Source organism: Poecile atricapillus, chromosome 24 (genome assembly GCF_030490865.1).
Source record: "Poecile atricapillus isolate bPoeAtr1 chromosome 24, bPoeAtr1.hap1, whole genome shotgun sequence".
Taxonomy (NCBI): Eukaryota; Metazoa; Chordata; class Aves; order Passeriformes; family Paridae; genus Poecile; species Poecile atricapillus.
The window spans coordinates 4,437,079-4,452,304 of record NC_081272.1 but is presented as its reverse complement, the minus strand read 5'-3'; the positions used below and the strand labels follow the sequence as shown (position 1 = coordinate 4,452,304).

Sequence of the window (15,226 nt, the reverse complement as noted above, 5' to 3'; positions counted from 1 at the left end):
CGGGGGGGACACGGGGGGGAATCATCGGGGACACGGGGGGAATCATCGGGGACGCGGGGGGAATCATCGGGGACACTGGGGGGACATGGGGGGAATCATCGGGGACACTGGGGGGACACTGGGGGGACACGGTGGGGAATCATAGGGGACACTGGGGGGACACGGGGGGGAATCATAGGGGACACTGGGGGGACACGGGGGGGAATCATAGGGGACACTGGGGGGACACGGGGGGAATCATCGGGGACACTGGGGGGACACGGGGGGGAATCATCGGGGACACTGGGGGGACACGGGGGGAATCATCGGGGACACTGGGGGGACACGGGGGGCGAAACTGAGAGGAGTCATGGGGGACATGGGGGGACGCGAGCGGAGTCATGGAGCACACGGGGAGGAACATGAAGGGGGGCTTGGAGGGGGCAGGATGGGGAGTCATTAGGGGAAACAGGGAATACACGGGGGAACACGGACGGGAGTCATGCGGGGGACAAGGTGGTGTCACGGAAGGAGCCACGCGGGAGAAACCGGGGGAGGTGACAGAGAGACACCCACTGTGGTGTTACGGAGAGGTGGGAGACACCCCCGGAGGAGTCACGGGGGGAGCCACGGAGAGACGCCCAGAGGGCGAGACCCCCGGCCAGAGTCACGGAGTGTCACCCACTGGAAGACACAGAGGGAGAGTCACAGGAGGAGTCCCAGGGGAAAAGCCAGGGACGATTCAGAGACATGCAAGAGTCACAGGGGGGTGTCTTGGTGGGGAGAGCCACGGGGAGACGTCATGCGGGAGTCACGAGGAGTGTCACAGAGAGACACCCACGGGGGTGTCACAGGGAGTGTCACAGTGGGAGACTCACACTGGGAGTCACAGGGGGAGTCACGGGGAGAGATCCACAAAGAGACACCCACAGGAGGAGATCCATGGGGAGAAACTCAGAAGCAGAGACCCCACTGGAAGAGACCCATGAGGAGATCCCCATGGGGGATCTGCAAGCCCCTCTCCCACCCCACAGTCACCAATTTCCCACACCACAGACATGCATTTCCCACCCCATGGATAGAAAAGGATGGGAGACAGGTGAAAGGCGAGCCTGGTGCCAGCCATGTCCCTGCAGGGAAGTGGCCGCTGGCCCGGAGTAACCAAAGTCATCTTTATTAATTGCGACGGTTCGTTACAATAAAAAGGGAGCCACGTGTCACGGTCACTGCACGGCGCTGGCCGGGGTGGGGGCCGGGGGCCCTTCCCAGGCACATCCCTAAATCCAGGGTGCAGGGGGAGTGGGGTGGGGAAGGGCTTTGGGTGGCTGAGTGGGTGCTGCAGTCATGGAGGTGTTTAGCACCGATGGACCCCCAGGAGTGAGGGACCCCAGCGAGGCGTCCCTCAGCTGCCTCTGACCCCATCACCCTGCCTGAGGGCCTGGGCAAGGTTTGGCCCCAGATTTCAGGAGCTTCCTGGCACCCACTGACCCTGCCCTGGAGGGTGGCTGGTGATGCTGCATGGGGCTGCTGGCATGGCAGAGTGAGGGACGCGGGTGGGCTCCTCCCCCCTCTGCCACCAAAAGTGACACTGATGGGGACAAGATGCTTGGAGAACGGGGTTAAGAACAGGGATGAGGCAGATGCAGCCTCCTGCCCCACCACGCTGCTCTGCCCTGGAGGGCACTCTCCACCCTGCTCCTGGCTCTGTGCACAGTGATGGGGGAGCTGGGAACAGCCACATCCCAGGGTGTCCCTTGGCCCTGAGAGGCATCAGGTACATGACAGCCCTATCCTGGGGTCCCATCCCGCAGGGCTCCAGAAGCTCGGGGGAAGGGGTGACCCCCTGAGGGGGTCTCTAGCTCCACACTCAAGGATCAGCTGCTGGCCATGTTCACACTCCTGTCCCACCCACTGGTGCCAAGCACAGGTGTGCTCCTTGTCACTGCAGGTGGGAACAGGCTCGCTGGGGAAGCATCTCCCACCTGCAGCAAGGCACGGCGGGACTATGGCCTGTCCCTGTCACATTGCAGAGGTGCTCCTGGACTCCAGGCTGGCAGGAGGGAAGGACGGACAGATGAGGGATGGACTGAGGGGAAGGAGGGCTGAGCGGGAAGGGGAGAAGCGTGTGGCGATGCTCCGTGCGAGGGAAGCAGGGCGGCTCACCGTGACCGGGGGCATCTGCTGCTCTGGTCCATCCCTCCAGGCAGGACACAGCGCTGGTCACGTGTAGTTTCTGGTTTATTCCTTGGGTTATATTTATATATGTATACAGGGGAGGGAGCCCTGGGTCCCCATGGCACCTGAGCCGCAGGCGGAGGGAGCAGCGAGGGGGACCCCTTTGTCCCCACCACATCTCAAAGCCTTGTGCCAGCAGGGCAGGGCTGGGGGCTGTGGCTGGGCAGGGGCTGGGGGCTTGTCCCCACCACACACCAGGGGATTGCACTGAGTACAGAGAGGCGGGGGGGCCTGCCTGCAGCCCCCTCCCCTCCAGCCCAGCAGGGCTGGGTGCCGAAGGTCACCTCTCTTTGGGTTGGGATGCAGGGGCGGGTGTGCAGAAGGGCCGGGGAGTGGGAAGGGGACAGAAAGCTGGGACACAGCCCCAGGAAGGGCAGAGGGGGGGAGAGCCCTGGACCCCAGGAGAGGCTGGCAGGGGCATGCGGGCGGGGGGCAAGGGGACGGGGCAGAACCGGGCTTTGCGTTCACCCGCCGTTGGATCCACGAAAGGGCTAAGATAGAAAAGAGAGAAGCTGTGAGTGGGGCCAAGAGCTGCCCCAGGGTGTCCCCGCGGCCCCTCATCACAGTGAGCTATGGCCGCGCCGTCCAGTCCGGGTAGAAAAGCGGAGGCTGCGGTCACAGCCGGGTCTGCGCCTCGGGGATGTAGATCTCGATGCTGTCCGCGCTCTCAGTGGCCGAGCTCTGGCGGAAGGAGGCGGCTCGCTTGGCTGCCAGTAGCCGCTTGCGGGCCTCCTGCCGCTGCCGGTCCACCGAGTCCAGGGAGCGCTCCTTCACCGGGTGCACCTTGGAGCGGGGCGGCTTCTTTGGTATCGGGGGGAGGCACCTTCTTCTCCTCCTGCACAGACAACAGGGGCTTCAGGCTGAGACTTCCCAGGAATGGGCATTCCAACAGGCTCACCACAGCTGCTGCCATGGTTGCCAAAGCCAAAGCCACGGTGAGAGGCTCCACAGACCCTCCCACAGGTTCCAAGGGTTGCACATGCCTTTATCCATTCCGTGCCAGGACCCTGCCAAGCCCTTTGCAGGCAGCTGGCCTATGTCAGTGGGAGAACAGCCCTTCTCTAGCCTCTCTTTTTCCCAGCTCTGTTTTTCAAGGGTTTGCTACTTGACTAAACAGTCACCAGTGAGAGCCCAGCAGTGGTTTCAGTGCAGATGTGCTTGGGGATCGAGGAGAGTGACAGGTACAAGTGCCAGTGGCAGGGCCCTGCCCTTACCTTGGGCTCCATGATCTTCCACCCATTGGCCTTGAGCTGCTGAAGCTCCCCAAACTTCATGCTGACATCCTCAATGGAGAGCTGCAGGAGGTCCCAGAAGCCAGCCAGGTCTTGGAAAGTGGGTACAGGGAATGCGTTGGGATCCTGTGGGGACAGAGGGACACAGTGTCATCTTCGTCCATCGCTGGGACATTGGCTCTGCTAGCCATAGTGCCATCCCACCCCCCTGTGCTGGGTGCTCTATATCCAGCTCTCCTCCATGGTGGTCCACAGTCACTGGCTGAGAGTATGAGACATCCCCCTCCCCACCACAGCTGACCCCTGACACCGCTGCCCACACTCACCATGTTCTGCTGGCAGAGGCGGTAGAACTGCTGCACCTTCTGGGACATGAGGAGCTGGGCACTGCCCACCGCGCTCCGGATCTTCTCCAGGACTGGGGGGAGAGCAGACGGTCACAAGCAGCTCAGAGCCCTCCAACACATCGTGTCTCTTCTCTCCTTCATATCCCTCTGGCCCCAGATGGTTTCCCAGTGTTTCTTGCCCTCACCCAATCTTTTTAGCCTTGACAGGGAAGATGCTCCAAGGCGGAAGGACTGCAGGACAATGACTGTGCCCCCCCCCAGCTCTGCAGAATCCCCAGCCCCTCTCTTTGCTGCGACACCCCACCCGACTCACTCTCCTCGGGCAGGTCATAATCCTCTGCCTCCCTCTCCATCTGCTGGCACCAGCCCTCCATCTTCTCCACCTCTGCCTGCAGCAGTTTGATGAACCACTCCCCGTCGCGGTGGCACGGGGAGGCGCGGCCAGAGTCAGGGAGGCTGCGGGAGCCCCGCTCTATCCAAGCGTCCCGCCGGGGCACCTCCACCGTGTCGTACTGCAGCTGGTAATCCTCGCGGTACGCCCACTGCCCCTGCGTGTGCACCGTCTTGTACACGGCATACTGCCGGCCCGACTCGGGCTCCGAGGAGTGCCGCTGGAAGGGCCGCCCGAACTGCAGGGCTTTGTCCTCGGTGGCCACGGCCAGGCCGGTGAAGCCCTCGAGCTCCAGGTCCGCCTGCACGCCCGCTGTCACGCTGTTGGAGCGCTTGAAACGTGCTCGTCTGCGGAGATAGAGAGAGCGTGGGGACCCCGGCGGCCAGCAGGGATTGTTCCGTCCCCCACCAGGTACCGCGGCGGCAGGGGCAGGGTGAGGGATGCCCACAGATAGGATGGGGCTGGGGATGCCGGGGTGGATCCCTAAGCATTCAGGGCCACAGGGACAACCCTGAGAGCAGCTGCGATCTGCCAGTCCCTCATCTCTGCTCCCAGCCTGTTTCCATGGCTACCAGCACTGGACTGAGGATGGAAAGGAGCGTGCACCAGGCTCATGGGCACAATGCCAGAGCTCCTCTCCCGCTGGCCATGCGGGTTCTGGAATACCTGGAATTCCCATTCCAGCCAAAATGTCGTGGTTAGCTGCAGAAATGCCCAAAGGTTCATCTGCACCTGGCATGGGCTCAAAACTAAGGGCTGAGCCCAGCAGAGGAGACCCTGCACAAGGCAGGAATAGGGAAGCCCTTTCCCTGGGTGGCAGCAAAAACAAAGGAAAGGCCAAATCCTGCCCCAGGTGGGGGCAGCTAGCCGAGGATGGAGATGGTGCTGAGCTCTGGGGTTTCAGCCAGAGGAGAGAGGGAAAAGATGCTGTGGGGTAGTGGTGTTGCGTGGAGCTCAGGAAGCCCCCAGGAACCCAATGCCTCAGTGCAGCAAGCGTGGCAGGTCTCAGCCCAGTCCAGCCATGTGGTACCTTTTGTCCTCCTCCACCTGCACCCCAATGGAATGGAACTCCCTCTGGCTCCGGCTCTCCGTATCCGAGTCAGAGACGGCCTCAACCTGCCAAGGGGCAGAGGGAAAGCGCTGGAGGGCAGCCCCAAAATGCAGCGTGGTGGCTCAGCATGGCCCACACCACTCGGGCAGCCCGCAGGGAGGAGTGGAGCCCACCTGGACGCCGATGGAGGGACGCCATTTCCGCTGCCGAGCCAAGCTTCGCAGCTCCTCCCGGCCTGGGATGGCCTTGATGATGAGCGTGGAGGGCTTGGGAGCAGCATGGGGCTGGACCGGGGGCAGGTCGAGGGCCACAGCCGTCACCTTGGAGCTCTCCAGGCTCTCAGCTGAGTTGCAGCGGGCCGTGGCATCTTTGGACCAGGCAGGGCTGCGGGTGACCTCGCTGGGCAGGTAGCTCTCATGGGTGGACTCGGTGCTGCTCTGCGCCGTGACGGAGATGAGAGGTTTGGCTTTGGTTCCTGGAGGGATGGGAGGTGGAGCTTTTCTGTAACTGAAGGCTGTTGTGGGAGAGGCGCAGGATGGAAAGGCACGTGAAAACACAGACACTTGCTCATTTCACGCCGCGAACAGGGGCCCCAGGGAATGCTGTCCCTCTCCTCCCACAGCGCAGGGATCATAGCCCCACAGGAATTTCCCCATAGCTGGGTTAGATATGGGCCAAAGTTCAGAGGGGCTGTTTGACCATTTTTTGGGATTGGAAAACACCCCAGACCCACATTGGCCACATTTCTGCAGCACCCAGGAAGGGACAGAGATGGAGACAGAAGTGGAGGGAAGGAGGGGATGGCAAAGGGGTGCTAGGGACACAGAGCAGCCCCCTGATTGGGACTGGGTGATGAGCAGGATGCTCACACCCTGTCCCTGGCACTGTAGGGGTCGAGGGCCAGGAGGTGGGCAGCAGCAGCCCTTGGCAGGTGCCCAGGTGAGCAGGCAGGGAGATGTGGGGTTCCCTCATGCAGCCAAGCCCTTGCCACCCCCCAGGACTCACAAGTGCTGGGCTTCAGGATGCTGCTGGTGATGGGTGGCCCAGGAGGGGCCGACATAGAGAAGAGTGAGAGACAGTCGTCGTCCTGGGAGCAGCCTGCCTGGATGGCCCGCAGGTAGCTGTGGCTCCGCATGCGGAAGCAGCCGGGCAGGTCCAGCGCCTCCACGGCCTGCGACTCCACCTCACCAAAGACCGACTCGCAGACAGCCTCAAACTGGTGGTTGAGCTCATCGTTGATCTGGGGAAAGCAGTGGCTGAGGCTGAGCCAGGGCAAGGGATGCTCAGAGCGACATCCACCACATCCCTGCCCCAGCCTGCCCTGTGAAACCTGTGCCATGGAGCGTACCTGGCCAGTGGTGAAGGAACGCCCGTAGCTCTGTCCCCGCGGGAGCATTCGTGGTGGCGTGCAGCAGCTGGGACAGTTACAGATATATGAATCAGAATAGTGCCTACTTGCAAACCTAATGAGAGACAGTGGGAATAGAAGGGATCACACCAAAAGCAACACATTCCAACAGAGCAGTCGGAAACGCAGCCGCAGCAATTCTCCCGCCGGCCACTGCTGCTGTCCCCACTCCTCACTGCCCCCAAAACTGTCACCCACAGGGACTGGAGCCCATCTCAGTCATCCCCTTTTGAACATGCCTCTTGTCCCCACAATCTGCACATGGCTGCAGAAGCAGGATCCCCCGCAAAAGCCCAGCACAGCCATGTCCTCCCCAGTGCCCTGACACAGAGCAGGGACCGGGATTGGTGCCACTGTACTGGGGAGTGTGGCTGCGAGCGGGGACAGTGCTGTGAACGGGGACAGTCCTGTGAGTGGGGACAATGCCGTGAGCAGGGACATGCCACTTGTCCTCCCAGGGAGCCCAGGCCTATGGCCCCACTGCTGCCTGCAGTGATGGGATGGGGCCGGGAGGCAACAGTCCTTACTTGGTCCTGGCCTGGTCAGCGCTGGAGGAGCGGCGGTAGCTGTCTCGCCGCGTGGCTGCCCTGGGCAACACTTTGGCACTGATGTCCGAGTCGGCGCTGTCCTCATCGCCCATGGCCTTGATGTAGCTGCCGCTGCGCATCCGCCGGCATGGGATCTCCCCGTCCTTGCCCACCGGGTACCCGCTCCACTCGTCCTGCGGCACCTGGAGCAGGAGGCAAGCGTGGGAGGACATGGTGGCCAGGGTCCCACAGGTATACAGAGCTGAGCCGTGTGCCAGCCCAAGCCCAGCACAAATCCAGCACATGTGCCCGGCTCCCCTGTCCTCCCCACACACCCGAGCTGCAGGGACAGACCCTGGGGGCTCTGACCCTTTGGAAAGCCCGAAAATCCAGGAGAGCAGATCCCTCCTAACAGCCACAGCTCCTCATTCCCACAACATGCGGCAGCACAGCAGCTCCCACCTCATGGCCCCCCTGGTGGAAGCGTCTGGGCCAAATCCCACCCATGCCAGCCAGCACCCGCCTGACGTATCGGGCACCAGTCCCACCACGTGCTGCTGACGCCAGCACCACGGGCTCCTTATAGGGCAGTGGGAATGGTGTCCCCTGGGGCCCACAGCCAGTGCTGTGGGGCCGGCACGGTGCCCCGATGCCCCTGCTGCCAGTGGAGATGAGCCCCAGCTACCCCCACCCCCAGCCAGCACAGCATTGCTGCTCCCTGTCTCCTTCCCCCAGGAAAGGGAGAGAAGAGTTAATTAGCTTTTAATTGGAAGGGGGGTGACCTAGAAGGGAGCCCCGTGATGAGGCAGGCAGTGGCACCCAGCCAGGCACACAGGCAGGATAAAAGCTGTGAGAAGGGAACAAGCACAGGGCTGCTGGTTGCCCCTGAGCTGACAGAGCAGGTCTGACCCCAAACCCAGCACAGGGCAGGAGGCAGCAGATGGGCTTCGAGAGGATAGCAGGGACTGGCACAGGACCATGGGAATGGGGCAGAAGTGCTGGGGACACGGGGCAGAGCTGGAGCATCCCCAGAGCACCCCAGGCTGCTGGATGGAGGTTCCGAGCACTGGCTTGCCTCACAGCACAATCAGCCTCACCCTGCCCAGCGCCTCACCTGCAGGTACTGGTATGCCCGGTCTTTGGCCTTTGCTTCCTGAAGCATCAAGGTCTTCTCGGTGCCACCAGCGCTGGGATAGGCTTCACGGGCCTGGCTGACGGTCATGGTGTGCCAGGCACTCCTCTTGAGCGTCTGGCCATCCAGAGACATGGACATGCCGGCACAGGCCAGGCATTTTCCTTCCCCACCGCCCTTTAGACTCTTCAAGGTCAAGTCTCTGAAGGCACTTTCGGGAGCGTCCACGCAGTACTGGGTGCCCTGGTCGGTGGCGTGCCGGCCGGACACCATGTAGCTGCTGTCGCTGTCCAGGTTGTCGTCGGAGCTCCACCAGCCCAACATCTTGGACCGGTGCCGGGAGTCCACCTTACGGTCCTTGCTCTTGCTACGCTTGCCATGGCGGGACTGGTGGTGGTGGTGGTGATGGTGGTGGTGGTGGTGGTGGTGGTGGTAGCCGTCCCCGCGGCCGTCCATCTTGGCGCCGTTGTAGTCCCGCTTGGCCGGCGCCTCCAAGGAGTGGGACTTGGCAAAGAGCTTCTGGACGGAGTGGACGAGGTGGCGGATGCGGCTGGGGCTCTCACTTCGGGGCTCGGCGCCGCCAGCCCGGGGGTACTGCAGCGTGTGGAAGCCGTCGTGGTGCAGCGGCAGCTGCTTCTCGAACTGGTCCAGCAGCGTGGGGGGCAGGCGGTTGATCTTGCTGGCAGGGTGGGCGGTCGCCATGCATTCGTCGCAGGAGTCGTAGGGCTGCTGCGCGTGATGCATCCTCGGGAAGGTGCTGCTGGCGCTGGCAGAGGGCGGCTCGCTCAGGGGCCCGCCCGGGCACTCGCTGGCCGCACCAGGGCTCCGCGCCGGGCAGTAGGGATGCTCCAGGGAACACGGCTCACTGGGGCTGAGCAGGTACGGCGGCCGGCCCTCGGGGCCGTGCGGGATGTAGTCGGCGGGATGCTCGCAGTTCTCTGGGATGCAGCGGCAGCGGTGGCCGGAGGAGGGCTGTGTCTGGCTACGCTCCCCATGGTAGCCCTTCATTATTTCAGCACCCACCCCATAGCCTCGGCATCTTGCAGGGATGCCCCTGCGGGCTCATCTGTGGGGACAGGGACAGGCACAGTGTCAAGACCCCCTCTGCACCCCCACCACCACCAGAACGTTTGGGCTACTTCACAGGAGCAAGCTAAGGCTGAGAAGCTTCCAGGGCAAGATTCAGCCCTGGTTGAGGCCCTGTGATGCACCAGAATCCTGGCTTTCCATGTGGTGACAGGAACACAGTGCCCGTGCCAGGCACCTGGGGTTAGCCCCAGCTCAGGTGCTCAGAGGGGGCAGTGGGAAGAAGGTGCTGCCAGCAGCCATGCAGGCAGCAGGGCCTGCAGACGGTGAGGGAGGGCACGCTGCTATCAGCAGATCCTTGTTTTCTTCTCCAACACCAAATATTATGAAGTGTTTCTCCATTAGAAAGCGGCTCTGGCTGAGTTTTTCAGCCGTTGTGATTCACAGCGCCGCTAATGAGCTGCCGCGGGGCGCGGGGGGGCCACGCTCTGATGTCTCCATCCAGCCCCATGGAACTGTGGATGGTGGCCCATGATCCAGGGTTCTCCTGCCCTGCAAGCCCTCTTGGGGGGGAGCCAGGAGCAGAGGTGCTGTGTGAGGGCAGCCCCAGGCCGAAGCAGGAGGATGGACGGAATCCAGCCAGGCAATGCCCACACCAGCTGACGGAGCTGCCTGCACCCATGGAGGTTTGTGTGCCTTACTCTCCCTCAAAGGCTCTGTCTTTGGTTTGACTGTAAATGAGGAAATTACTTACTCTCCACAGTATCTTGGCTAATTAATGGGCATGGTTAACGCTCTTGTTGTCATATTTGGGCAGGGTGCTGTGGGCAGCATGTTTCCCAGACTGGCTGAAGGGAAAGGTGACCGTGGGACATTCCGTGTGGCACTTGGGGATTTGACCACGAAGACTGGAAATGAGGGACACTGGAAGGGCCAGAGTTATGTCAGAGGGGGTTGTGCCCCCAAGCAGCCCTGGAGGAGAGAGTGGCTGGTGGTCCCCAGGGGGTGTGGGGACGGGCAGCGATGGCGTTTTGGCCCTGAGCAGCAGACAGGGCCCTGGGAACACATCTCACCTAAGCCACCGCCACCTTCCCTCCCAGCTTCGTGGCTGCACCGCTCTCCACCCTCAGATCCCATTCCTGCTCTAACGAGGCTCTGTAATTGCTGAATGGATGGTGCAGCTGGTACAGAAGATGCCTCTCCCCTCCCGAGAGAGCTGTTGTGAGGAGCAGGAGCAGCAGCGTGGGATGGAGCTGCCTCTCTGCCCTGGGATCGAGCAGCAGCATGGAAGGACGGACAGGCAGACAGGCTCCCAGCCCAGATCTGCCTCTGCGGGCTGAGCTATCATCTCCTGCTCGGGAAGGGAAGCTCTCAGCTGATCCAAATATTGCTGCCGCGGCAACAAAAAGGAGTCAAAATATCTGCGGAGCCCATCAGCACGAGCCCGCCGGGCTTTTGTGCTCGGCAGGTGCAGGAATTCAACAAAGCCAGAGCCGCAGGCGAGGCAGCGCCGCAGCTCCCCCGCACCTGTGGAGCGCTGGCAGCGGGTGGGGACATCATGCCATGGCGGAGGATCTATGTTCCAGCTCACCAAGGCGACAAAGGCGTCTACGCCCTGCCCAGGGACCAGCCGGGCTCCCTGAGGGCAACCTCGAGGAGAAGGGGTTGGGAGTGATGCTGTGGGGCTCAGCTCAGGGTCCCCGTTCCCATGTGCCAGTAGGAACGGCCACCTGCAGAGGATGGGAGAGGCCACAGAGCCTACTCCTGTCCCCTGTGCCAGGAGAGTAGTGTGGGCAGGCTGGCACATGGGACTGGGGCAGCTGGCCAGAGCCTGGCTCACGAGCAGATGGCTGAGAGCTGGAGCTGTGTCCCTCCAAAGGCCAATCCACGGAGCAGCCCTTGGGATGGAGGGATTTGTGCCACCAAAGCACAGATTTAAGTCAGGGGGGGAAAACCCAGCCCAGCTGAATTTTGTGCCATTTAACACCAGGGTAATTACCACCAGTGGGAACCTACCGCCCACACAATTATGTGCTAGGATAAACTGGAAGAGCATAATTACCATTACAAATAACTCACTCCTCGCCTTTATTGCATCCAGCGCCGGGAGAAACTCCCACCAGTGGCTCCCCACCACTACCTCCCTCTGATGTCTCTCCCCATTGCAAGGGTCAGCACAGGGAGGAGAGTGGCTCATAGTCCCTGGTGCTCTAGGCCATCCTGAAATTCAGTCTCCTTCTTAATTTCCCGTAGGAGCACTTGGCAGAGGCAATTCCACTTCCCACCAGCTGCCCCAGGAGATCCCTGCCTTGGAGGCAATGCAGTGCAAAGGCCCAGGGCTATAGGGATTCAGGGCAGACCCACCAGGAGCCTGAGCTTCCCTGGGACCCCATAGCACCCAGGATCCTCCCATCTTTCCTCGAGCTCCAGGAACATCAGCAGGAAGGTGAGAGGACATCAAAACCCCACAACAGCATCTGGGTCTGGCAAACCACCCTAACACAGGGCCAGACTGGGTTTTCCAGCACTTCTAGGTCTAACCCCAAGAGCTGGGGTTGATGGCCCTGCCCTCAGGGGGTCTTGGCCCCCTGCCTTCCCCCAGCAGCCCCACCATGGGCAGCCCATGCCGGGGTCCCAGTGAAACCTGTTGGTGTCACTCACCGCCCAGCATTCAGGGGGATGCTGTCCTCATGGCCCCACCAGCAGCAGCTCCTCCACACTGGGAATCCCTGGGGCAGCAGGCTCTGGGGGAGGAACAGGAGTGGGGTGAAGCCAGAGCAAGGGTGTTCCTCCCCAAAACCAGCCTGAGACACCTCCCCCTGTATTTTTATCAGCCCAGCCTTCCATCCTCCCCTGAGGCCACCCCACACCAGCACAGCAACGGGGACAGCTCTGCACGGTCACAGCCACGTGTTTCACCCAGTTTAGCCCCAAAACCATCCCCAGTCCCATCTTGTTATGCAATTCCCTGCCAGCGGGTGTGGAGCTGGCCCAGCGGCCACCTCACCATTGACTTTCATTTGCTCTGGATCTGGCCACTCGCTCCACAAAGCCTCCTCCCGCCACCCCAGCTTTCCAGCCTCACCAAAGGGACTTTTTTCCAGCTTCCAGCCTGGGAGAGGCGCGAGCTCGGCCCAAACTGCTCTGCAAATTAATGCAAGGTTCTGCCAGCTTGGGTCCTGCTGGGGACCTTTATGGCTCGGGATGAAAGCGGGAGAGAACAAACACACAGCGTGAGCGCCCGGCACCGCGCGCGAGCTGGAGCCGGGGAAAAAAATAAAATAAAGTGGTTTTCCCACTTAGGGGCTGAACAAATTTGATCTACGGTCGTTGGAAGAAAATAAATATGGAATACTGCCAGGTCGTTTCCACCGTGCTTTTAATCTATTTACTCTTTCCCCACTCATTGTAAGTGAGAAGGATTGTGGAAAGCAAACATTTTATTTTATTACTAATTGTTCTGTTATTTTATGAGGTTGAATTAGTAACATTTACTCAGCCTGGAGGAAAATAAAAGAGTGGCTTAGTAAGAGATCACCTAATTTAGCACAGAAAGGGGAAAGGGGAAAGGTGTAGAAAGGGAAAGGGAATAGGAAAGTAAAGGGAATATAAAAGAGAAGAAGGAAAGAGAAAAGGGGGAAGTGGAAAAAACAAAAGGGAAAGAGGAAAAGGAGAAGGGGAAAACAGTGTGAGCAGGATGCTAAGATCACAGCAAATACACTGGCTGCAATCAGGAAATCAAAACCAATTACTGTTACTAAAAGAAAGCAGAGCAGCTGCAGGCAGACACTGCCTGCAGAGGGCTGTGAGGGGTAGGATCCAACCGGGCACCGCTGGAAAAAAGGGATGAGGCAAGATTTTTAAAAAGTCATGAAAGATGAACAAAAGCTTAGGAATTGGAAATGTGAGTGGAGCAGGAAGTGTTTACCGAGGCCACTGAGATGGCCACAGAAGCCAGCACAGCTGGCTGGGACCTCAACAGGGCGGGGGGCTCTAGCACCCCAACAAATCTGGGCAACCCTGGTACCCTGACATAACTGGGGGACTCTGGGACCTGAGGCTGGGGGTACCTCCCCTGTCTCAGCTGTGCCCTGGCACATCCCTTCTCCTTGAGCATGGGCGCTTCCCAGGCACCAAACCCAAATCCACGGTGCCCCAGGGCCCCAGTCCAGCACAGCAGCCCTGCTCCACGCACCGGGAGGCTGAGGACAGGCTGTTCAACGGGCCGGGCACGTTATTAAGCACATGATTAATTTTGGCACCAGCCCCAGCTGCCTGACAGCTCCTTCTCCAGGGCTGGGAGAGCGAGCGCGAGAGGTGCTGCCTCTGCTGATGCAGCGGTTGGTGGGATGAAAAATCCTGCAATGCAGCACTGCTTCTTAATGAGCCATTTGTCTTTGAGTTCTTCTTCACTCATTACCATGCCGGGAGAGGGATGGGAGTTGCCCCACGTCCCCATCTGAGCAATTACTCCTGGAGCAGAGCGAGGAAATACAGCCACGATGTGCCCAGCTGTCAGGGATCCCTGCACGGCTGCCAGCGCTGGGACTCCCTGCCACAACATCACTGGCTTTGGCTTTTGCTACCACGGGAGGAACTGGAACCCCCTCCCTGCATGGCACACACAGCCCAGGACCACCCACCCTGGCCCCAGACCTGATTCTTTGGGGGCAAGAGCCGTGCTGCTGTGCTGGGTGTGCAAAGGAGCTGGAGCATCCTGGAGCTGTGAAGGCAGAGCCAGCAGAGAAAGGAGACTGGCACTCCAGCCCTGCAAAGCCTAAACCAGATCTTGGTGGAAGAGCCACATCTTCAAAAGCCCTTTAGGACAGGGAACACCTGGGCATGGCAGCCAGATCCCAGGAACCTGGCTGAGAAGGAAAGAGGTGGCACAGGGAATGGCACAGGGGTGGCAGCATCCCTGTGTAGGTGCAGGCAGAGGAAAAGCTGGCAGGGGTAAGAAGCCAGAAGCCCCATGGCACAGGCACCTCCAGCCTCCTCAGCCCCGCAGCAATGCTCATCCTGCCCACAGGAGCCAGGACATGGCACAGAGGGCATCAACTGCCAAAGGGGGGACCCCATGGCCAGAGTGTCAGGAGCGCAGCCAGCTGAGTTGGGAGACCACTGTGGAGAGATCCCCTGGCCAGGCAGGGCTCCAGGGACTCCAGCCCATGCCAGCTGGAACAGGGATTGTGGGCACTGAGCTGCACAGATGAGCACCCATCACTGGTGATGCCCATGGACAGCTCCCCTCCCTTGGACACACTCAACATCTGCCCGCGCTGCCTGCAGCCAGCGGCAGCCAGCACGCTGCTCAGGTGCCTTCCAGGCCTTGGTGGGAAAGGGGGACATGCAGGTGACACTGGGGAGCCTACGGGGAGACCACAGCCTGATGTTCACCTGCAGCAAAGGGGAGGAACAAGCAGGGACATCCCCCTGTGCTGCGCTTGCCCTGGGGGCTCTGCCCACACTCCCACTGGGCTCTTCACTCCAGCACTGCCCCAGGCAGGCAGGGAGCTCCAGCATCCCCCAGGAGTTAGATCTGCCTGTGCCAGAGCCACTGGGGGCCATGGCAGCCCCCTCAGGCCCTGCAGCTGTGCCAGGGTCCCCAGCTGGCAGGAGTGCTGGATGAACCCCATTTCCCCATCACCCTCATTTTTCCCTCCTGCCACATGGAACCACCAGCTAGACCATGCTGCTGAGGCTTAAAAAGCCACTTACTCCCCAGCTGTGGGATATTGACTTAAGCCAGGGATCACTCCAAAGCCTCTTTGATGAGCTCGGGACAGCACAACCTTCTCACTGAGCATGGCAGCAGTGACAGCTCTGGCCATCTCCTGCCCATTTCCTCCAAACCCCTGGGCAAGCTGACCCTTCCATCCCCAACTTTACTCCCACTGA

At 60.9% G+C, this 15,226-nt stretch overlaps 1 protein-coding gene across 1 annotated transcript; it reads right to left on the bottom strand.

The window, feature by feature from the left end:
• Nucleotides 1–1,464: 1,464 nt before the first annotated feature.
• Nucleotides 1,465–12,531, bottom strand: DLGAP3 (DLG associated protein 3). Its single transcript, XM_058856256.1, is given in 13 exon segments — nt 1,465–3,030; nt 3,032–3,049; nt 3,429–3,572; nt 3,773–3,864; nt 4,107–4,531; nt 5,215–5,300; nt 5,409–5,749; nt 6,241–6,475; nt 6,584–6,650; nt 7,171–7,373; nt 8,285–9,368; nt 11,990–12,072; nt 12,414–12,531. Coding segments are annotated over 11 exon segments (2,838 nt in total). The 5' UTR covers nt 9,311–9,368; nt 11,990–12,072; nt 12,414–12,531; the 3' UTR covers nt 1,465–2,829.
• Between the last annotated feature and the right edge of the window lie 2,695 nt (nt 12,532–15,226).